The sequence below is a fragment of the Canis lupus genome, chromosome 35 (genome assembly GCF_011100685.1).
Source record: "Canis lupus familiaris isolate Mischka breed German Shepherd chromosome 35, alternate assembly UU_Cfam_GSD_1.0, whole genome shotgun sequence".
Classification (NCBI taxonomy): domain Eukaryota; kingdom Metazoa; phylum Chordata; class Mammalia; order Carnivora; family Canidae; genus Canis; species Canis lupus.
Genome location: NC_049256.1, coordinates 25,378,042 through 25,401,374, shown reverse-complemented (window position 1 = coordinate 25,401,374; position 23,333 = coordinate 25,378,042). Strand labels below are relative to the sequence as shown.

The 23,333-nt window shown below is 46.2% G+C and overlaps 4 protein-coding genes across 4 annotated transcripts in view; 3 read left to right on the top strand and 1 right to left on the bottom strand.

Moving 5' to 3' along the window:
- The window catches only part of H1-2 (H1.2 linker histone, cluster member), a 47,841-nt gene extending 25,222 nt beyond the window's left edge, over positions 1–22,619 (top strand). Inside the window, exon 2 of the mRNA XM_038584341.1 lies at positions 21,728–22,619. The gene's annotated coding sequence lies outside the window, so the exon portion shown is untranslated. The remainder of the gene's footprint in view (positions 1–21,727) is intronic.
- On the top strand, positions 1,143–5,622 carry LOC119867697 (histone H4). Its single transcript, XM_038584378.1, has one exon. The coding sequence runs from the start codon at positions 1,166–1,168 to the stop codon at positions 1,475–1,477; it is 312 nt and encodes a 103-aa protein (XP_038440306.1). The 5' UTR covers positions 1,143–1,165; the 3' UTR covers positions 1,478–5,622.
- Positions 8,800–10,764, bottom strand: H3C1 (H3 clustered histone 1). The gene has a single exon (XM_038584343.1). The coding sequence runs from the start codon at positions 9,240–9,242 to the stop codon at positions 8,832–8,834; it is 411 nt and encodes a 136-aa protein (XP_038440271.1). The 5' UTR covers positions 9,243–10,764; the 3' UTR covers positions 8,800–8,831.
- On the top strand, positions 11,701–20,220 carry H1-1 (H1.1 linker histone, cluster member). The gene has a single exon (XM_038584340.1). It carries the CDS (start codon positions 11,768–11,770, stop codon positions 12,413–12,415), a length of 648 nt encoding a protein of 215 aa, XP_038440268.1. The 5' UTR covers positions 11,701–11,767; the 3' UTR covers positions 12,416–20,220.
- Positions 22,620–23,333: the final 714 nt, after the last annotated feature.

Genomic DNA, 23,333 nt, shown 5'->3' with positions numbered 1-23,333 from the left:
AGGCTTCTATTCAACTATGGTTTTGGTAGTTTAGGGTCCGTCAAAAGTTATATTCGGATTTTCAAGTGTGCAGGGGTCAGCGCCCGAACCCCTGCATAATTCAAGGGTCAATTGTATATACAGGGGAATATTAGCATAAAAAGAGGATGAAATCTTGCTATTCATATGGATGGACTGACAGGGCATATGCTAAATGAAATAAGGTAGAGAAAGTCAAATGCCATATGATTTAACTTACGTGTGGAATCTAAAAAAACATAACGAAGAGACAAATAAAGAGAACAAATTGGTAGTTGTGGGGGTGGGGGGTAAGAGGCTAAATAGGTGAAGGTGATTAAAAGGTACAAACTTCCAGTTATCCGACAAATAAGTCACAAGGATGCAAAGTATAGCATAGGGAATATAATCATAATGATTTTGGTAACAGGTGGCAAAAACACTTATCATGATGAGCATTTCATAATGTATATAACCTCAATTTACTGCCGCACACCTAAAACTAGCATAATGTATGTCAGCTATACTTCAATTGAAGACAAAACTAAAAAACCCAGAATTCATCAACGTCTTGTACTTTATTACATGGTGTTATTTAAGACCAACGTTCACTATTATATACGTATCTGTGTTGTCTGTATTGTTGGGAGTTAAAGAAGAGTGACTTTTCTGGTTTTAGACTCTCCTGCGTCTGTTTCCTAAAAATAATCTGTTCTAACAGCCCTTATGTCCGAGGCCTATTTTGGGGTGCCATACTCTGCTCCCCTTCCTACCAAAGTGGCCCATTTTGCGGCGGCAGGTCTTATCTTGGGGTGGCATCTGGGGGTACCCTTCCCAGCTAACAATTACTCCGATGGAGACGAGGACGTGCAGGACTGTTGGACACGGGAAGCCCCTAATCGCATTCCGCTGAGTAAGGAGGGGAGGCTGCAGAAGCGAACAGCCCTGGGCTGCGGAACCCGCCGAGCTCGGCGGCGAGCGCCCGGCTCCGTCTCTCACGGGACGGTCCCGGGAGCGCGGCCCGAGGGGGCGGAGCCCGAGGAGGGGCCGAAGCCCCGCTTCCCGCCCGCGCCCTCAGTTCTCAACGAGGTCCGACGCCTGCTTATAATTACTCCCGGCGGAGGCGCAGGCCCAGCGCCGGGAGGTCGTCGCACAGAGCGCTTGTGCCATGTCTGGTCGCGGCAAGGGCGGGAAGGGGCTGGGCAAGGGCGGCGCCAAGCGCCACCGCAAGGTGCTGCGCGACAACATCCAGGGCATCACCAAGCCCGCCATCCGGCGGCTGGCCCGGCGCGGCGGCGTCAAGCGCATCTCGGGCCTCATCTACGAGGAGACCCGCGGGGTGCTCAAGGTGTTCCTGGAGAACGTGATCCGGGACGCCGTCACCTACACGGAGCACGCCAAGCGCAAGACGGTCACGGCCATGGACGTGGTCTACGCGCTCAAGCGCCAGGGCCGCACCCTCTACGGCTTCGGGGGTTAAGAATTTCATCCTTTACTTACTACTCAAAGGCCCTTTTTAGGGCCGCCCACATTTTCTTAAACCGGGCTGTACGCGTATTGTTTCGGGGCTTTTGTTGGGAGCCAAGTGTTAATTTTTCCGATTACTGGTTAAGAGCTTCTAAGTACAAGTCTGAGCGCGACGGGCCGCTGGGTGCCCGCCCAACCAATCCGGTAGCCACCTAGTGCGTGGCCGGGTTTCGCGCCAGTCGGGACCGGCCCTGGCTTGGGGCGGCCAATGGGGAGCCGGCTAGAGGCGCCTGGGCCGGGCGGGAAACGGCCGGACCGGAGCCGCCCACTTACTCCGGGAAGCGGTCACGCCTGCCCTTGTCCGGAAGGAACAGAACCACAACCCGTGCTGTGGCAGGAGGTGGTATTCCAGTCGCCCCTGAGCTCCTTAGTCTGGGGACGTTCGGTAAATGCAAGGTTGCGGGAGGATGCCCGTCCCACCTCACAGGAAGTTCACATGAGGATCCATTGGTTGCCAGAGAGAAGCTACGTGTTTGTTCCCAGCGTGTTTGCCACCCAGCGACGTCAGGACAGGAGCAGTCCTTGGCCGCCACCGCTCCGCTTGGAGTCCGCCTGTGAGGCCAAGTGTCCTCCCCGCTCTGCAGCCGGTAGCCTTAGATTTTGAGGTATCCCGGCATTTTTAGTCTCCGGCCCCGGGCACCCACAAGTCCTTGGCTAAGCAGGATCTGGGAGTTCCCACTTAGGAGATCCGGTCTCCCGACTGCTCGAGTTCCTAAGGCCTCTGGTAGGTGGCAACACGAGGGCTCCAGGGAAGGGCTCCCTCTGGGACTGGCTCAGACTGTCCTGCACCTTCCCCTTCGACCCTTTGCCAGGTCTTCTCTCTCTTCTGCCTCCTGTAATAGTTTTTAATGAACCCCTCAGACATCGTCAAAAAGTGTTTTGAAGTATGCCCTCAAATTGATAAACCAGACAACTGAATAGTCAGCATCTTTGATTTAATGCATCAGAAATATATTGATGGCTGCTATGGAAATAAGGTAGTCCGCTAACCCTTACCTCTGGCAGGAAGATACTGAGTAGGCTGTTGGAAAAGATTCTTGAGGTCGGGTTTAGAGAAAAATGTGGAAATTGCCAACATATAAATAGTAAGACTGGATAAGGTCAATAAGAATTTAAACACTTTTTATTGCAGTATATCGTAATAGTAAATGAGTAGAAATGTCAATTGTCAGTGGAAGGAAGCTGGGTAAGTATTACCTATATCCAGGCAATGGTGTCTTAGCTCAGGCTGCTATAACAAACATGCCATAGACTGGCGTTAAGTAACAAACTGCTTTCTCAACCGTTCTGGATGCTGGAAGTCCAAGATCAAGGTGCCGGCAGGACGGACAGGACACTTTCAGACAAGATTTGTGGTCTGGTGAGAACCCAGTTCCTGTTTCATAGACTTGTCCTGCCGTGCTCTCACATGGCAGAGGGAAAAGAGCACATGGCAGAGGGAAAGGCCAGAGAGCTTGCTGAAGTGTTATTTATAAAGGGCAGAAATTCCATTCCTGAATGTTGCATGCTCATGATCTAATCACTACCCAAGGGCCCAACCTCTTCCCCACCCCTTTTTTTTGGAAAGATTTTGCTTATTCATGGGAGACTGAGGCAGAGACCTAGAGGGAGCAGCAGGCTCCCTGCTGGGAGCCTGATGAGGGACTCAATCCCAGGACCCGGGGATCACAACCTGAGCAAAGGGAGACGCTCAACCACTGAGCCACCCAGGTGCCCCAGGGCTCAACCTCCTGATACCATCATACGGGGTATCAAAATGTCAACATGGATTTATGAGGGATATGCACAGTCCCTAACAAATTGAATGCTATACAGCCCTACTTTTAGTAGGGAATAGAGAAACTATTCCAGTATGTGCTCTAGAGTACCTATGGCTCATTTCTTGGGCCCCTTCTCTTTTCTTGGTCTCACTATTGATGTGTCCTATGTTCTGTGAAATAGTTCACACTCCACAGGAAAACTCTACGGCCTAGCTCTAAGTGTCAGGTCTGCTGGTGGTGACACTAAAGCCTATGATGTGTCTGCTTCTGTATATTTCTCAAACTCCAATGGCTGTTTTTAGGAGGGAGGCTTTAATCACCTCTCAACTTTTATCAGTTTCCTTACATCCACTTCTAGCTTCATAATGAAGCTTGCCACGTGTCCACCTGCATATTTGACATATCTACTTGAATATCTAACGGACATCTCAAACTTGCCTTGTCCAAATTAAGTATCTTAACACCTAAACATGAAATCTGTTCTTCCTCCAGTATTCTGCACCTCAATAAATGGAACTCCATTCTTCCAGGGGCTTAGGTGAGAAACCTTGAAGTTCTGTTTGAGCTTTTTCTCTTATAACTTTAGTCCAATCCAGTCAGCTCCATGTTACAAATGAATCAGAGCACCTTTCAAATACATCTTATGCTGCTACTCCTGGACAAGCCACAAAAACCTTTTGTCCAGACGACCATGACTCCTAACTAGTCTTTCTATTTCCACTTTATAGCCAGTTTTTTCCTCAACCCAGCAATAGGAGTGATTATTTCAAAAGATGTCATGTCCACCCTCAGAACATTCCAGTGGTTTTCCATCTTCATAATAAAAACCAGTGTCTTTATCCCAGTCTACAAGGAAGGTAGCCAGTAATTCCATTTTGCCCGAGTTTGAGGGGTTTCTGGGGATGTGAGACTTTCAGTGCTAAAACTTAGAAAGTCCCAGGCAAACAGGAGGCTGGCTAAAGCCTAATGGCTTTACATGATCTGGGCTCTGGCCACCCTCTGATCTCATTTGCTATTGCATTTCTTTGTCTTCACTGACCTTTTTGCTATTCGTGGAACAGACCAAGCATGTTCCAGTCTCAGAGCCTTTGTACTTACTTTTCTGTCTTCATAGAAGTCACTTATCCTGGTATAGGGGAGAAGGATTTGACTTCTATCCTCTTGGTTTTTGGTGGGCTTAAGAATTAAATTGACATAAAACAGGTTAACAGGAGAAAAACATACGATTCATTTATATAGTCACATATATAGTCATTGGATACACCAATGTGTTTTCCATGACAAAGGCGCCCTTGTAAGGAAAAGGCCCAAAGAAGTAGTTAAGGCTTGAACAGTTATATACTGAGTTGGATGAAGAGTAGTTAACTGTGAAAACATGACAAGGCAAGGGGGCTTGGACTAGGGTATTGAATTGTGGCAAAGTAACAGGAAGATAAGTGTTAGTTTACAAGGTTTGTTTGTACTGATTTCTCCTGGCACCAACTCCTCATTCAAGGTTAAAAAAAAAAAATGTTACTTTCCTTCTCATATAAAGATGACATCTTCCATATGGGGAATTATTCTACTGCTTTCAGGAAGAAAAAGGAGAGGTCAGAGTCCCTTCTGGTACCTGTTGTTTTTCAAGGGCCTTTAATCTTTATGTCAGTTTTCTTTGTGGCATATTCTGCCACCTGCCACTGGAGGGCTGCAGACTTCATTTCATTCAGACCTCTGCTCAAACACTCTCTTATGAAAGAGAACTTTCCTGACCATCCTGTGTAAAATAATAGCCCTTCCTGCTCATTCTTTAAAATAGCCTATGCATCCCCCCCCCCCATATCGATATGTTTGTTTGTTGTTCTGTCTCCCCCAACTGGAATATAATTGATTCTTTGAGAGCAGGGCCTTTGTTTTGTCCCTGAAGTGTTCCTAGCACCCAGAATAGCACTGACAGCTAATAGGTTATCTATGAAGGTTTATTGTGTGGGGGAAAAGAGAAATAAATAGTTTTCCTTCTACTCTTTTAAAATCTTGACTGAGACTTCCCTATAATAAAAAGACAGATTAACAGGAGAAAACCAAATTTAACTATGTGTGTATTACAGGAACCCCACAAAGATAGGAGGTTCAAAAAAGTGAGCATAAAAGGAAGCTTTTATATCTGTTAGGCAAAGAAAGAATACATTTCTAAAGAATGAAAAGACAAAGAGCTTGGGCTAGAAGTAGTAAATGGTAAAGAAGTAATAAGGTTTGTTCATATACCTTCTCAGCCCTGAATTTCTCATCTCTGGTGATAAGGATGTTTCTCTTCCTCCTGGTGAAGGAGGCTATCTTTCACATAAAAGATTTATCTTCTGCTTTCAGGGAAAAAAAAAAGAAGTGTGTGTGGGGAGGGCGGGATGTGGGGTGGAGGGGGTGTCAGGGTGATTTTCCTGCTTCTGAAGCTTAAACTCCTGGAGTTTAACGTGTTTAATATGCCAAGGTGGCATATTAAGGGACAATATGTCCTGAACCCCATTAGTTGAATGAATACATGCATGAATTTTCTATACAAGACCCTAGGCCCACCCACCAGAGTTCTGCCACAATTGATTATCTACTGTTCCTTGACTTATCACTGCCTGAATGTATGGCAGTTTTTCCTCTAGATCTGAGGAATGATGCAGAGTGGCAAGTCAGGGAGCATTATCTTTATTCTGAACAAGGCCTTCATGAGTGCTAGGATTGAGGAAGGCTCAGAGATTTTCTCCCAGGGCAGCAAGCATGTCTCAAATGGGTATGGTACTATCTACAAGGCCATGAATAAAGAAACCAGGCCGACCATAATAGAAGCTAATCATATTTGTTGTAGCAACTACCTCTCCCCTCCTACAGAGAAAATTTGTATCCTAACACCTCTCTACATATACTCTGGATCCAGAACAGGGAATTGTTAGTGGTTTGCTTACAGATGTACCCCAAGGCCTACAAGAATATCTTGCACTTTACATGAGGTCAGTAATATCTCTTGAAGGAACACCAGCTAAGGAGAACATAACATGGCCACTTTCTCAACCAGGCCCTTTTGCTCCTCTGGCCATCCAGAATACAGCTCTGACTTCTCCCCATTGTCAATTTACATTAAGCCAGACTAGGTACTTTTCTCATTCCCCAAGAAATCTTGGAGGACAGTTATCAGGTGGAAAGGGGGACCCAAAAATCTAGGCAGACATCGGCTGAAGCTGACATACTGAGCCTGCAGTCAGCCTGCGGGCTCTGTCAGACTCACTGTATTTTACTGAGACAGTTTATAGACCATAAAACTCATCTACGTTAAGTGTACAATTCATTTTAGTACATTTATTGTACAACCACCCCCACAATCTAATTTAGAACATTTCCATCTCCCTAACTTCCCTTTCTCCGAGAAGGAAAAGTATGACTGATACACGGGCTGTCCTGACTAATGAAAAAGGCATTTATGCGCCATAAACCTGATGTTACTTTCCCCCTGAAATCAGTGCCTTGGGTTTTTTGGCAGCCTGAATCTGGTTTCTCTCCTGCCCACTTCCAGACTGTTTTTTCGAGACAAATCATTGTATGTAGCGGAAACTTCAGTACCGTTCTCAGGACCTGATTGGGGGCCACTGGTAGGCCTCTGAGTCTATCTCTGAGTCTATCTCATAATCCGAAGAATGATACATTTTAAAAATCCCTAAAGGAGGGCTTTGGGATTTCTGGCCAGCCTTCCTTCCCATTCCCGTCTGGCTCGCCTGGGGGGGCGGGGGGAGGGGTATAAGTGTAGATCACCTATTCTGATTGGTCGACAAGCACGGATAGGCCTTGCTGATTGGACAGTGTTCCTCTTTGTTCCTAGAAATCACTCAAGTTCCTCAGGCTCTTGGATTCTTTCCCACTTTAGAATTTAGAATTCCCTCGTGCTCGCGCGCAGTGAATGGGGACCCAAGACAAAAATACTGCTCAGCTACGGGAGAGCCTTGGGTGGAGGGGTCTACAGGGCCGAGTTTTACCTTTAATTTTTTATTTATGATAGGCACAGTGAGAGAGAGAGAGAGAGGCAGAGACATAGGGAGAGGGAGAAGCAGGGTCCATGCACCGGGAGCCCGACGTGGAAGATTCGATCCCGGGTCTCCAGGATCGCGCCCTGGGCCAAAGGCAGGCGCTAAACCGCTGCGCCACCCAGGGATCCCGAGTTTTACCTTTAAAAACCCTGCAATCCTCCCAGATTCAGTGGAGGATTTTACTACGGCGGAGGTTTATCAAGACAGCCCTTTTTTTGAACAGTTGGGTGGCCCTGAAAAGGGCCTTTGGTTGCCAACTAGGATTTCCTGGAGCTGAACTCACAACTCAGCCGCCGAAGCCGTAGAGGGTGCGGCCCTGGCGCTTGAGCGCGTAGACCACGTCCATGGCCGTGACCGTCTTGCGCTTGGCGTGCTCCGTGTAGGTGACGGCGTCCCGGATCACGTTCTCCAGGAACACCTTGAGCACCCCGCGGGTCTCCTCGTAGATGAGGCCCGAGATGCGCTTGACGCCGCCGCGCCGGGCCAGCCGCCGGATGGCGGGCTTGGTGATGCCCTGGATGTTGTCGCGCAGCACCTTGCGGTGGCGCTTGGCGCCGCCCTTGCCCAGCCCCTTCCCGCCCTTGCCGCGACCAGACATAGCTCTCTGAGAAGCAAACGAACAGCAAGTGGGAATTCAAGCCAGAGCGGGTCTTTTTATAACGATGACCCCAGCCCCACCCCTGCAGCTGTAGAGACGGAAAGTGCGCAGGCGGGAAATGTGACGCCAGCAGTCCCCTCCCTTAAGCCCTCCTCCAAGCCCGGGGAACTCGGGGCGGGCGGGGGTCAGAACCCGGCTTAACCGTTGGTCTTCACTTTAGCTGAACTGCATTGTTCCAATGAAGGAGCTTGTAGTAAACTCGTAGGATTCCAAGTGTTTTAAGTAGAATACTTAACGCTAAAGGTTTGTTTCGCAGCGATTTCAGTAATGGCAAAAATACTAAGACCAGAGAAATACAACTTGAGCTTATAGTTCATGACAAACCATGTTTTTTAGACATTTTTACACGGCCTATGAAACTCTACTATTCCTGTTCGTTTCATAACCCACGCTCAGGAGGCCATATTTGATGCTTTTAAAATGCCGGTTGTTTCGTGTCGCTCTTGAAACTTACTGGCTCATTCAGACCTAAGTGAACAGGTACTTTTCCACCTTTAAAAGACCAGTTTGGGGACGCCTGGGGGGCTCAGCGGTTGGGCGTCTGCCTTCGGTTCAGGGGGTGATCCGGAGTCCTGGGATCGAGTCCGGCATCGGGCTCCCCGTTGGGGGGGGGGGGCATATTCTCCTTCGGTCTACCTCATAAGTGGATAGAATGCATTTTCTTAAAAAGGGCCAGTTTTATTCCCATGTATTTAGACTAATGTAGACCTCTGTAAACCCATACCCTTTGTTAGAAGTACACGGATAAACAGAACGGTTGTCTCAGTTTTTTACAGCCAATTTACTTGAAAACGTGGTGGCTCTGAAAAGAGCCTTTGGGTTTCAAGTTGGCGCTCCTTGACCAAACACTTACGCCCTCTCCCCGCGGATGCGGCGCGCCAGCTGGATGTCCTTGGGCATGATGGTGACGCGCTTGGCGTGGATGGCGCAGAGGTTGGTGTCCTCGAAGAGCCCCACCAGGTAGGCCTCGCACGCCTCCTGCAGCGCCATGACGGCCGAGCTCTGGAAGCGCAGGTCGGTCTTGAAGTCCTGCGCGATCTCGCGCACCAGGCGCTGGAACGGCAGCTTGCGGATCAGCAGCTCCGTGGACTTCTGGTAGCGCCGGATCTCGCGCAGGGCCACCGTGCCGGGCCGGTAGCGGTGCGGCTTCTTGACGCCGCCGGTGGCCGGCGCGCTCTTGCGGGCCGCCTTGGTGGCCAGCTGCTTGCGCGGGGCCTTGCCGCCCGTCGACTTGCGCGCCGTCTGCTTCGTGCGAGCCATAACGAAGTGAACAATAAGGACAAGAATGTTCAAAGCACTGACACGAATACCTCGCTTTGGCTACTTGCTTATATTTATAGTACATAAAGTGTAGTGATTGGACGATAAAAACATGACGATATTATGTTACAAGCCCTGATTGGTCTATCTTTTAACTTTCCAACAATAGCGCAGTTTCATTGGCTACCACGTAATCCTCATCTTTTCAAGCTTTTTGTTCCTTCCACATCTGATTTTCAGTCTGAGCGCAGTGACTTGAAGGTTTTCAAAAAAGTAGTCATTGACTTTGTTCATATTGTACTCCAAAACTCTATAGTTCTTCATTTCTTGGGGAGAAATTTGAGAAATATTGCCCCCCAATAATGTACTCTTTATACTCCCTGCTCAATAGCACGATATCGGATTACAAACTTCTGAAACCTTTTTCAAAAATGGCACCCCTTTACAATGCTTAAATGAAGGAGCTCCTTTGAAGACCATCTCAACCATAGTTAAATTATACTGGCGTTTACAGAAATATTTCCAGTAATCAGGCACCAGTTTGTTAAATGTTAAAAAAAAAAAAAAAGTTAATCATGTCTTCCAAACTTGGAGCTTTCTGCAACTCATATTTTAAGCTTAGAGTACATTTTGTCAGGTGTAAAATATCAATGACTCAATTCTCCAGTACCAACCTCTCGAGCCTTGCGGAGCAGGCGTGTACGCGGTCAATCACCTGGATTCTGAGCCACAAGAAGGGCCAACTTCTCACCGCCCAGACCTAATTTTATAGTCCTTAAAATGTTTTTCAAAATTAAAAACATCAAATATAACCCTTTTGTAGCAAGAGTAGGTAGACCAGATTCTACCTTTTCGTTGGTTGAGTGTATACCGATCAGCCTTTAAGAGATTCAGCCGTCCTTAAATTTAGGTGGAACGTTCGTATTTTATGTGAAGCCCATCTAACCCAATGGTTTACACAGGAGGCCGGAACCTTAGAAATTCCTGAATCCTGTATTTCCTTTTAAAAAGCTACGTTTAATTAGAGTCCTCGGTTATTAGAGTAAGAAAGTTTTGACTTCTGAATGATGTTCACCTACGCAACCTTACCGTCTTGGAGGACTGGACGTATGTCATGCTGTATGCATTTACATGTAACATTACACTTGTTATTATCATTGTCCTTCAAACGTCTATCTCCGATTGTTCTCTCCCAAAGTGGTAGTAATTCACGTGTTGTGAAAACAACAGGAAAATGGGAAGCAATTGACTGTGGTGGCGAAGGTGTTAGCGGGAAGTCGGCCGCAAGCGGGTGACAAGATTGTCGGGCGTGTGACACTCCGGGAAACTCGCGGCACTAAGGCCGCGCGGACTCGTTTGAGAACCTGAGGCTCGCAGCGCTGAGAGCGACCGCACCGACCCCGCCTGGCCGCAAGCGGCTGCGCAGAGCCCGGGGACAGGGCCAGTCTCCTCCGCGCCGCGAGACGCGTTTTCTCATGTGTCCGGTTTCCCCGTTTAGTCACCGGAGTGTTGCCGGTGCCTGAAATGCTTCCGAAAGCCCAAGGCAACTAGAGGACGATTGTCCTAGAAAGTCGGGGGTGGGGGCGCCAGGACAGCGGCTCTCCCAGCCCCTCACGGCGTGGGGGAGGGGCGCGTGGAGTCCAGCCCGCCCTCCTCTGCCCTCCTGGCAGCTCCGCCGCTGAAGAACCGCACGGCGACACGCAACGGCGAGGACTCAGCCCCTGCTGTGGCTGCGCTGGGAGGCCGCGGAGGGCACCAGGAGGCCGTGAGGCGCACCGCCCCGTGAAAGCGAGTCGTTCTCCGCCCCCAGGGATGTTTCCGTGCGCGCTGCGTTTTCCACACGTGCCGCCCGCGCGTGAAGGACGGCGTCAGCGAGCTCCGGCGTTCGCCCGGCCGCGCCTGTGAGGGTCGGTCAGAGCTATGGACCCCGCGCCCGCGTCCTGGGCGTCGCCGGGAAGGGTGGCGGCGTTGATGAGGGACGATCCCAGCCCCGCGGACAAGGCCGCGCCTCCTCCACGCCGCCCCGGCTCGCTCGCGCGCGCACACACACACACACACACACACACACACACACTCACACACACACACGGCCCGCTTTCCTGTCCCCCTCCCGCGCCGCCCCACATCCGACCTTTCCCGTTCACCGCGGGCTGGAAAAGCACGGCCCTGACGACGCCTCCCTCACAGGCCGCTGTCCCCCCCGCCCCCCGGGGAGAAGGCCTGCTGTAGAGAGCGGGGGGGCCCCGCCGCCGCTCCCGCGCTCCGAGCCCGAGCCCATCCCGCCCGGATCTGCGGTCGGAACAAGGCAGTCGGCGATCGCGGGGAGCTGCCGCCCAGGCCCTTCAGGTGCGGCGCCCGGGGCGGCGACGCAGGGGGCGGCAGGGGGCGCTCGGGGGCGAGGGGCGGGCGCCTGAGAGCACCAATCACAGCACGGCCCCGCCCTATAAATACGCCGCTCGGGGGCCTCCGGCGTCTTTCTGCTCCGTCAGGTTCTGGCAGTCGCCTCTCCTCGCGCTCCTTTCGCCATGTCTGAGACCGCGCCGCCCGCTCCCGCCGCTTCCACTCCCCCTGAGAAGCCTGCGGCCGGCAAGAAGGCCAAGAGGCCGGCCAAGTCCGCGGCCGCTGCCAAGAAGAAGTCTACGGGCCCTTCCGTGTCGGAGCTGATCGTCCAGGCCGTGTCGTCGTCCAAGGAGCGCAGCGGCGTGTCCCTGGCCGCGCTCAAGAAGGCGCTGGCGGCCGCCGGCTACGACGTGGAGAAGAACAACAGCCGCATCAAGCTGGGCCTCAAGAGCCTGGTGAGCAAGGGGACCCTGGTGCAGACCAAGGGCACCGGCGCCTCGGGCTCCTTCAAGCTCAACAAAAAAGCTGCATCTGGAGAGGCCAAGGCCAACCCCGCAAAGGTAACGAAGGCCAAGGTTGCGGGCGCTTCAAAGAAACCCAAGAAGGTTACGGCGGCTGTCAAAAAGGCGGTCAAGACCCCGAAAAAGGCCAAGAAGCCGGCTGTGACCAAGAAGGCTTCCAAGAGCCCCAAGAAGCCCAAGGTGGTGAAGGCGAAGAAGGTCGCCAAGAGCCCCGCCAAAGCCAAGGCCGTGAAGCCCAAGGCGGCCAAGGCCAAAGTGACCAAGCCCAAGGCGGCTGCCAAGCCCAAGAAGGCGGCACCCAAGAAGAAGTAAGCGTTGCAGTTGGAACTTGACTTCCAATAACCCAACGGCTCTTTTAAGAGCCACCAACATACTTCAGGGAAAGAGCTTTGATATCCAGGGTGTTCTGGCTCTGGCGTCAGTTTCTGCCCCCTTGCGACAGCTGTGCTCGGTCCACCCGCCCCACTCCCTGGCCACCGTCCCTTCGGTATCTAAGGAAACTCCATGGTGTCTTGGGTCCTAGGCCGAGTGCGCGTTCGGGGACTTGGGAACCCCCGACCTGGTTACGTTCCTGCCAGGTTTTGTCGGAGTCCAGAACCTTTATGGGAGGACTTGGACACCCCCGCCTACCCCATAGGTCCCACACCCCAGGCTAGTTCGCCATCAGCGCTAATCCGTTAACCTTGACCGAAGCCTCCTCCCAGCCTCAGCTGGAAGCCTGGGCCCGGTGCACACCTGGCCACTAGGATTCTCTTGGGCGGGCGTTGGGTTCGAGGCCATGGACCCGGTGTTCCCGGGCGCCCCGAGTGTGGCCTGTTTGGCCACACCCACAAACGCGGCGCTCCAGCTGGATGTCCTTGGCCTTAATGAGGACGCGCCTGGCTTGGATGGCGCGCAGGTTGGTGTCCTTGAGCCCTATCAGGCAGGCCTGAGTTCCTTGGGCTGCGCTCTGGCAGCTGCAGGTCGGTTTTGCTGGTGCGGCGCCTCCGCGTGGGTCGAGTCGCAGGCTGCCTGCAAGTTTCTGGCGATGGTGATGACAAAGGAGTTTGGCTGCAGTGAAGTTAAGAGCCGAAGCCCAAAAGCCCTTAACCGGGCTTCTCTGCATATAACGGAACAAAGCTGCCCTGATTGGATATTGAAAGACCACTGTGCCTAACGAGTGTATTTCATCGGGTGCAGGGGTTTCCATTCTGGAAACTGGCGCTATTAAGTAGGGAAGAACACTTTTACAGAAGTGTCCTTCTAGGTTTTTGAAATGTAATTCTGGGATACAGATTTTAATGTCTTTTCACCTTCGAGGAGAAAATGATGTGGCAAGCCAGTGGTACTACTTAACATCGCTCAATTGGTTGTAAGGCCTTATTTTTACATCATGGTCTTACAAATTCTTTGTTCTATTTTAAAAATGGATCTTTTTTCCATTGTCTTGCTGGCCTCCTATCCCATAACATCTGCCAGATAGGCACTTAACATCTCTACTTCCTCTCCCTTAAACTGGTTTTCATGCTATGAACTCAGTCCTTTATGACCACCTATCCTATACAAGCATCATTGTCCATTTTAGTTTTTGGTTAGGGTTATTAACAAAACAGTGACTTCATACACCCTGAATCTTTTCTCTTGAAACCTTTTGAAAATCTGTTCAAGTCCAATCTTTTTCATGTCCTTCACCTGCAGTAACAAATTATTCACACATTTCCTACTGATAACCATTGACATTGTTTCCATTTATTATTGCTGACCAGGATACAAGAGTTCCACACTGAAATTGCTAGATTAGAGTGTATTTTATATTTCAATTGGTGCTGACATATTCTGGAAATAGTTTCCCCTCATCCATTTCAACCACCAAGGTGTGGTCTCAATTTCTGCCAGTGTAAAAGGATATAAAATTATTTCACATTGTCCCTTTGATTGGCATCATCATGGCCACTAATACATCCTTTCTTTAGGTTTATTGGTCATTTGATTATGCCCTTCAGAGAATGCAGGCTTTATACTTTTGCTCATTTTTTTCATCAGGCAGTTTTTCTTGTCCCATTGTGTTGGGTTGTATATATATATATATACACATACACATACACATACATATACATATGAGAATGAACTACTTGTCGCCTGTATTTCAGACAGTTTTCTGATTTTGGCATTTTTTTACTAGATTTTGTTTATGCTGTGTTTTCCAGTTATAAGTATTATATAAAGTGAGATCTATATAAAGTCCCAAATATTAAATGTTAGAAACTTTTCTTTTAAAGCTTCTAGATTTCCATTCTTGGTTAAGAAGCTGAACCCAATGCCTCCATTATTCATTCAGCAGCCTAGGTTTTCTTCTAAAAAATGTTGCTTCCTAAAAAATTTTTAGTCTCTAATTTTATGCACTTTTAGAAACCAAGTTTATATTCGCCCAGGTGGCCAGTTGTCCTAACACAATTTATTAAATAATCCATCCATTTCTCCCACTGAAGTATGTCCTCTGTTATTAAAGTCTTAAATAATAGGATCTATTTCTGTGTCCTTTTCTATTGATCTCTCCATATAAGTCATATACCTTTATTAATTTGTATGCCTGTTTCTACTGTGAACTGGAAGACTCCTTTAGGTCTTACTGCTAGGAAGAAGGAAAGGTATTGATATGTTGTATCCAGTGAACTTATCAAATTTCTATAATTCCACTTGTTACTTTTTAAAATAGAGCCCCTTGAGTTTTTCCTAGTCATTAGCAAACTAACTTTATTGCTTCATCTTCCTCAATGTGAACATAAAGCATTTTGTTTCCTTTTTGTATGTATTTGCTGAGACTTTCCAAAGTAAATACTTTAGCAGGAATCTCTTTTTAGTTCTTGGTTTTAATTAAGCTATGGTTTGTCCTTTAGGATATCTGTTAATTTTTGGTATCTCCATAATTTTAAATACTTTCAAATTTTCTTTTATTTTCAGAAAATTTTTCAGCTTTTAGATTTTAATATATTGATATGATCATATGATCTTCTATAAAACTCAATGTGGCTGAAAGAATGAACTAGAAAAAGACGTTTTTCTAAGCCAATCATCTTAAGAGAACCAGGTGTGCTGTGGTATTGCTGGAAGAGAGTGAGTCAGAAATTGAATCCATGAGATTACCAAGTAGATGAGGGTGTTAGCGACTGGGTCCAAACGCTGCAGATTGACGGAATGGAGTACAGACCTGAGAGTAGCCTCTTGGGTAGGTAGTATGGAGGTGACTGGTAGCTTTGAGAAGAATAGTTTTGGGGTAGATGGTGTTGAATTAAGGTGGAACTATACAATTGGGAATCATTGGTATATGGATGGCATTTAAAGCCATGAACCTGGGTGAGGTCACCCAGGGGATGACTCAGGTAAAAAAGAATATAAAGGGAGAAAGTATGGAGTCCTAAGGCTTGGAGCATCAGGGGCAGAGGAGACCTAGTCCTGACTATTTATCATCAACTATTCTACCTCTTTGTGCTTCCACTTGCTGATGAAAAAGTTGCATTAGTGCAGTGTTTCTCATGGCCTGTCAGGGATAAATTAGAACATATTAGAGCGTGCCACATTGTAGAGGTATATATATGGCTTCCTGGAATTTAGGTTTGGGGCACTTCCATTGGTAGGTGTATGTATGTATGTATGTATATTCTAGGTTAGGCATATCTTCTGGGTCATGAAGAAGAATGTATATCTTATTGGGGTCACAATCAAGTCTTAAAACCAGTGGTTAAGGTGCTCCCTTATGGTTTTTCACAATTCCAAGAATCTACTGTTTTGACATTCTAACCACAGAATTAGATCTAACATCTATATAAGACAATAGAGACTTGAAATCCAACTCATTGATTGTCCCAGAGATCTTCCAGAGACAAGTGGTTAAAAGATGACATACAAATTCTATTATTTAACTAATTGATTTGAGTGTCCATACCTGTGGGGATTTTTGAAAGACAAGAGAGGCATAGGAGTTCTAGGATTTCCAGGACCGATTAAAGATCAGTGCTGGTCCTTTAAAGTACAGAGGACAAATAATGAGCTTTGCTCTGTAAGTCATACATACAATTGCACATAAATGGGAAAAAGAGAGGAGGGCGAAATCTCGTATCTTGATGCTGCAGGTTTTATCATGTCCTATGTGCCCAAAGGAAAAGGGGGAATTTGCAGGGGGTGAATTTGTTCTTTGTCAGATCTTTGACAATGTGTACATGCAAATCTAAGGGGAAAAATGATTCCATGTACAAAAATAGAACTGGGTTAAAATCGAAGTATTAACTACTAAATGGTTGTTCACTAAAATGGTGGCCTAACAACTATCCACAGCATTCTACCCTGCATATGCTCCGTTGTTTATTTCACCAGTCATCTGCTGGATTTGAAAAATTTAACAAAAATTACATAGTCATTTTCAAATGGGTTTCCAGGAGCGGGATTCCTCTATCAAAGGGTAAAAATCAACATTGTAAGTTGCAGGCTATAGTAAAATAATCATGGAATCTTAAAAACAAATACAAATGCCTAAAGACAGAAATATTACTGGACTTCGACTATCACTGGTCACCATCTTTTATTTCATTTTATTTTCTAATAAATAGTTTGATACAAAAATCAAAATGACATGAAAAGAAACACACTGAGAAGTCAGGTTCCACATCACTGACCCTAGCCACTCTGTTCTCCTTCCAATGTTTCTTTATGCAAACAGAAACATACATACATATATATATGTATATACTCTTTCTTACCCTTTCACAGGATAACACATACAACTGTTCACTTAGCAGTCTGCCCTGGATCTGTGACTGTAACAGGACAGAGCTCTCCTTCATCTCTTTCCACAGATACGTGATATACAATGTGTAAAGGAACAATGGTTTACTCTGGTTCCAGGAGCTCTGTGTATACATCAGAGAGTTGAGCCCTTTGTACAAGAGTTGTAAGATGATAAGTTTTGCTACCTGGGCTTATCTTTATGTAACTGAATGTGTGTGTCAGTATTTTCTTTCATGGCTTTTGGATTTTGGGCAATATTAAGATGGGTCTTTCCCATGACAAGAATCAAAGGAATTCACCTGTATTTTCTCCTGGATTTGTTTGGCTTAACATATCAATCTTTAATCTATTTGGAGTTTATCCTAGTATATGCTGTTTTACAAATGACTATCCCATTGTCTCAATACTAATGAAGTCCATCTTTACTCCCAATGGTTAGAAATGCTGTCTTTGGGGCACCTGAGTGGCTCACTCGGTTGAGCATCCAACTCTTGATTTCAGCTCAGGTCTTTATCTCAGGGTCCTGGGTTTGGGCCCCACCTTGAGCTCTGCACTGGGCATGGAGCCTATTTAAAAAAAAAAAAAATGCTGTCTTTATGGTATACAAAATTCCCATGTTGTCTATTTCTGGATTTTCTATTCTGAATCAGTTTGCCTGGCCAAGCACTAGTACCACATCGTTTTAATTGAGCATTAATGATCATGTTATAAAATATGCTAAAGATCATCCATCCTTCCTGCTCTTATTTTCACTTTTAGGGTGATCATAAGACATTTCTAGCTTCTCAAAGAACTGTGAAATGCTTAGAGCTAGACAAGCTTTGGAAGTCACTGTTTGTTTTGTCTGGGAGAGTTCTGGAGGATGTTCTGAATTCACGCCACGGCATCCCCTCTCAACTAAGAAGGGCCAATTTTATCTTTAGGGCAGTGTGCTGCTTTCACCTGAAATTTATGTAAGCCATGTTCCATGCAGATTAAGTGAGAAGAAACTAGAATAACTTTTATGATCTTGGAATCCGTGGGTTTTCTCTTTGAACTAATTTGACTCTTTCCTCTCAATGCTTTAGAGGGGCACCATGCTTCCCTTTCCACATGGGGGATGCTAACTACAAAGGAAACAGAAAAGGTGGCAGGTAAAGTATTCTCATTTCTGTGCCCAGGAAGAAGACAAAGTCTGTTTTGTAAGCATCCACTCTCTTCCACACTTACATTGGTTCTGTGTTTTTATTTTATTTTATTTTTAAACCAACTTTGTGATTTTTATTGATGGGCGACAACTTCTGTACTCCTAGAGATCACTAAACTGTGTACAATTAGAGACGCAGCATTATAGAAGAGTAGACAGCAGAATTAAACAGAGCGACTTAGGGAAAAATCAATCTTCATTATTTTGCCCATTTTTCATTACATGTACACAGAAGCATGAATGCAATTTGAAATCTTTTAATGGCAATAAAGTTTACAATCACCCGTCTATGTGGACTAACATCTTAACTCCAAATATCTGATCTGCAATGTGTATGTAAGCAGCTTCTCATCGCACAATTATTAAAATGTATTTTTCCTGTTAGGAACCAGCAACTTATTTTTTGTATTTATGTTTCTTTTGAAGTAAGAACTATTTCTTCTTTGATAACTGGCTCATTTTTATCATTATCAAAAACTAAAGGGTGGGAAGGAAAGTGTGATGGATTAAAAAATTTATTTTTTAAGGAAAGATAAAATTCATTTTCACAAATTTACAAGTGTTGCTGGTGCAGGATTTATTCTACTAAGCAGTTAGACTGGGAATCAAATGCAAGTCCCCCTTCTTACTCAGGAATCAGCATTATTTCAGAAACATGGGTTTTGTGTATTTTCTTAAACGACAGTCTGTTTGAACCGAATGATTTTGATTTGGAAGGTAGACGTCAATGTTGGTTCTGTGTTTTTAAAGGATCACTATTTTCTAACTCTTCGAGTGTGCACAAGGTCCGAGCGTGCAAGCCTGGACCCTGCCCCTATAGAACTTAGTGATACTGCCATGCTCTAAAATAAAGCCCAGAGATGTGGAAAGTGACCCAGAAATTTGCACTAGCATATGTCCCATGTAGAAAAGGTACCTCTGGCGCACAGGATTCGGTCAATGGCAGTAGCTACTGCCCCCACCCCCCAAATCTTATGGGTTGGTTTTACTCTTTTATTTATAAAGCTGGTACTATGCAAATGATCCTTGCATAGTACCAGCTTTATATACAGCAAATATTCATTCAGTATTATCACAAAGTGAGTAGCAGTTAAGCTACTCCTAAGCCTACCTTGAAAGCAAACCAGAGATTTTAAAGTTTATTCTGGATGTTTAAAACTCTTCTCATTGACAACATATTCCTTAAAAGATTCCAACCTTCTTTAAACTTTTTAAATCAGGAGATATAACCTATAAAGAGAAAATCATAACAAAACATGACAAAATAGAAATAAAAAGCTCACTGAATGATCACAAAGTGAACATGGGGGCAGCCCTGGTGGCTCAGTGGTTTAGCGCCGCTTTCCGCCTAGGGCATGACCTGGAGACCCGGAATCGAGTCCCCCGTCAGGCTCCCTGCATGGGGCCTGCCTCTCCCTCTGTCTATGTCTCTGCCTCTCTGTCTCTCTGTGTCTCTCATGAATAAATAAAATAAAATCTTAAAAAAAAAAAAAAGCCAGAGTGAATACAGCTGTACCACCATACAAGTCAAAAAACAAGAACGTCCCCCAACTCTCCCAGTCTGCTTATACCTGCTTCTGGTTACTAACCCCTCCCCCTCCCCTAAATAGACCCACTATCCCGATCTCTAACACAGTTTGCTTGTTTTTGAATCCTCTAAAAAATGGAAATCAAACAAAAGGTAGTCTTTTGTGCCTGGTATCTTACTCAGGAAATTAGGTTTAACAGATTCATCTGTGTTGCTGTATATAACTGATTAATTTTTATTGTATAATATTCCATTTTATGATATAACACAATTTAGGTATCTGTTCCACCACTGATAGACATTTGTTTCTTTTTCATGAACATTCTTGCATGTGTGTTTAAGTACATATGTGGACACACATGTGTTATTTATATATCTAGAATTAGAAATCACTGGGTCAAATCCAAAACTTTTTGAAAGTGGTTGTACCAGTTTACATACACTGGAATCAAAAATGAAAATTAAAACCATAGTTATAAACAGGTATGGGTGAACCTCACAAACTTAATATTGAGTAAAATTTAGATGGAAACTCCTGTTCCACATCTTTCTAGATTTTTTTTTAATTGTTAGTTTTTAGGGGATCCCTGGGTGGCTCAGCGGTTTTGCACCTGCCTTTGGCCCAGGGCGCGATCCTGGAGTCCCGGGATCGAGTCCCGTGTTGGGCTCCTGGCATGGAGCCTGCTTCTCCCTCTGCCTGTGTCTCTGCCTCTCTCTCTCTCTCTCTCTCTATGTCTATCATAAATAAATAAATCTTAAAAAAAATAATTGTTGGTTTTTATAAATGCTATAAATTGTGGCAGATGTGTAGTGGTACCTCATTGTGACTTTATTTCGCACCTCTTGTCCATTTTTATATTACATTGTGTGCTCATCTGCTTGGGCTGCCATAACAAAACACCACAGTCTGGGTGGCTCACACAGAAATATATAGTCTTACACTTCTGGAACTCCACAACTGATTGTTCGCATGGCTGACCTGCAGCCTGCAGCCCCTCTGGAGGAAGAGCAGATCCTGGGTGGCCCAAAGCTCCCGATTATGAATTATACTGTTGGACTGTCCAGTGGCGAAGACCACCAGGTAAAGACACTCTTATCAGGCAGGAACTCCAAGGACCTAGAGATCACCTCCTAGAAGCCAAGAGCAAAGGCCAGACCTCTCTTTGGAGAAGGTTAATTTTCTACTACATCCTTCTAGAAACTTCCAACTTACATTGCCACTTGGATGTCCAGGAGGCAACCCAAGCCTGGCATGTCCAACACCAACTATTCAATCCTCCTGAAGTCCTCTTGCCTGTCCTCAGATGGTCATATACCCTCCTTAATTCGCACCTGGACCTGCTGCAATAGCCTCCCAACTGGTCTTCCTATTTCCACCATCAAAGCCTTCAGTCTGCTCCCAACACAGTGGGCAGGGTGTTCTTTTATGTCCCCCGGCTCAAATCCTGCCGACAGCTTCCTCTCGCACTCAGTATAAAACCCAGTGTTCCTACAGGGTCTGACAGCCGAGGGCTTTCAAACACTTATTTTTAAAATTCAACTTGGTAGGAACTATTTATCACAGCAAAGACACACAGAAGCAAAACAAGTATTTCATTAAACAATACTTACCCTAACTGCACTTTTTATGTGCTATTTTCTCTATGTTCTGTTCTACCATAAAGAAAACAGTTGGCAGCAGCCCATTAAATTGATTTCATGGGGGCACTTGGATGGCTTAGTGGCTGAATGTCTGCCTTCAGCTCAGGCTGTGATCCTGGCATCTTATGATCATGTCCCCGCATCGGGCTTTCCGCAGGAAGCCTGCTTCTCCCTCTGTGACTCTGCCTCTCTGTGTGTCTCTCATAAATAATAAAATCTTAAAAAAAAATCAACTTCATGAATATGTACAGGTCACACCTAGCAGTGCAAAATCTACTGTTCTATACAATCGGATATCTTTGCACCCCCACCCCCAGCATCTCCCATTATCACCCTGACTTCCTCCTGGGGCAGCCCCTTACTTACTCCACACAGAAGTAACAGGCCTCGCAGTTCCCAGGCCCTCAGAGAGCACACACCTGTCATGGGGCTTTTGCATCTATCATTCCACCTACCTGGGATGTTTTCCGCAGATATCACAAGGGCTCATCCTCTCATTCTCTTTCAGATCTAACTCCAGTGGCCTCAATGAAGCAACTCCCTCTACCTCGTACATCACTGTCCAGCCTCTCAGGTTTCACCAAGGCTGAAACACCATTCATCCTCCCTAAAACTGATCAGACCTTAAAAAATGCCCTCAGTATTAGGTCCTGGAGAGATGACTGGCTTTGCATGGCTCGTCACCCTGACTTTTCTGGCCATCCTCCTCCAGCACAGAGCTGGGGTTGCAAGACCAAACCACCAGAGGACAGCTACCTACAGAACCAGATGCCCCAAAGGATAACCTGCTGTCCAGCCAACAAGATGCAGGGGAGAAAAACTGCCCAGGACTCAAAGGGAGGGAGATTGAGGCTCGGATGCCTACTATAGCACTTCCTGGCCACTGAGCTTTGACAATCTGCTTAATGTCTCAGAGGTCTGGGTTTCTTGGCTACAAACTGGAATTTCATAGCATCTCCTATCTCACAGGAGAAGATCATTTACACAGAATGAGAAACAAGAAGATGGCTCCCAGGAGAGTGGTGGCTACAGACAGCAGTACACTGGGGGCAGCTCATACCACTCGCCAGGGCCAACTGCTAAGCTTTCAGGCATTTTGTGAGCTGCTTATTTAAACTCAATGATTATTAAAAATTAAATTATATACATTTACAACTAAATACCTTATTTAAAAACCAAAGTTAATAGATATCCCATGTCTCCTGATTATTTTACTAGTATCCTTACTCACGGGGTTGTTAACATCTCTTGTGTGGTGGTGATACTACATTGTGTGCTACTGTGCATTCCTTTGCAACTGACTCCACATTTGGTCACAGGTAGTTTGGAATCCACCATGGTGGGAATGGTTTCACCACAGAAATAAGCCATCACTACAAATTAAAAGGGTTTCATTTCTCTGTGTGTGTGTGTGTGTGTGTTGATTTTCCTGAAAGCTGCCTATTAAACATTTATCAACATGTGATTACTTTCAGAGAATGTTCTCAATAAATGCCTTTCTCTGGGCTTTCCCTCACCCAAGTCAGGGCAGATCCTATCAGGGCAGGAGTGTTTGTTGGCTCATTCCCTCCATGTCCAGAGTTCCACACTGAACTTTACTGGGTAAAAATCCCAAAGTGGGATCAGTTTCCCAAAGTGGGAATGAGTGTTTAATGAGTAGTAATGTCACTGGAACATTATGTGGCATCTTCTTATTGGCATAAGAAGTTTTCTTATGGTTCACTGTGACCTGCGGTTCTATAAGGCTTGTCACTTGGTTAGTCTCCCTAACTTCAAATCCACAGTGGTTTTCATGTTGTCGTGAAGGTCAAGGGCTGGAATCCCTTTCTCTACATGTGTTGATTTTAACTCCATTCAAAAATATGAACAAAGGCTCAAAAAACAGTTTGACAGGGGGCTGGGAAGAGGGGATGGTGCAGAAACATCTTTGTGCCCTCTCTTCCCCACAGGCCTGGAAATTTCAGTACAAGTTGCAACTCTGGAAGATAACAGGGCATATTTATACGTGAGCATCAGGGAGGCCCGAAGCTCCCTAGAGAAAGGAAATATCCGCCATCCACAGAGTTAAGAGCTCCAGACAGAAGAGAAAGTGGGAGGCAGTTAGTTCAACTAAA

Excerpts from the sequence above, each read along its gene's own strand:
- LOC119867697 (XM_038584378.1), top strand. The coding sequence starts at position 1,166 with ATGTCTGGTCGCGGCAAGGGCGGGAAGGGGCTGGGCAAGGGCGGCGCC.
- H3C1 (XM_038584343.1), bottom strand. The coding sequence starts at position 9,242 with ATGGCTCGCACGAAGCAGACGGCGCGCAAGTCGACGGGCGGCAAGGCC.
- H1-1 (XM_038584340.1), top strand. The coding sequence starts at position 11,768 with ATGTCTGAGACCGCGCCGCCCGCTCCCGCCGCTTCCACTCCCCCTGAG.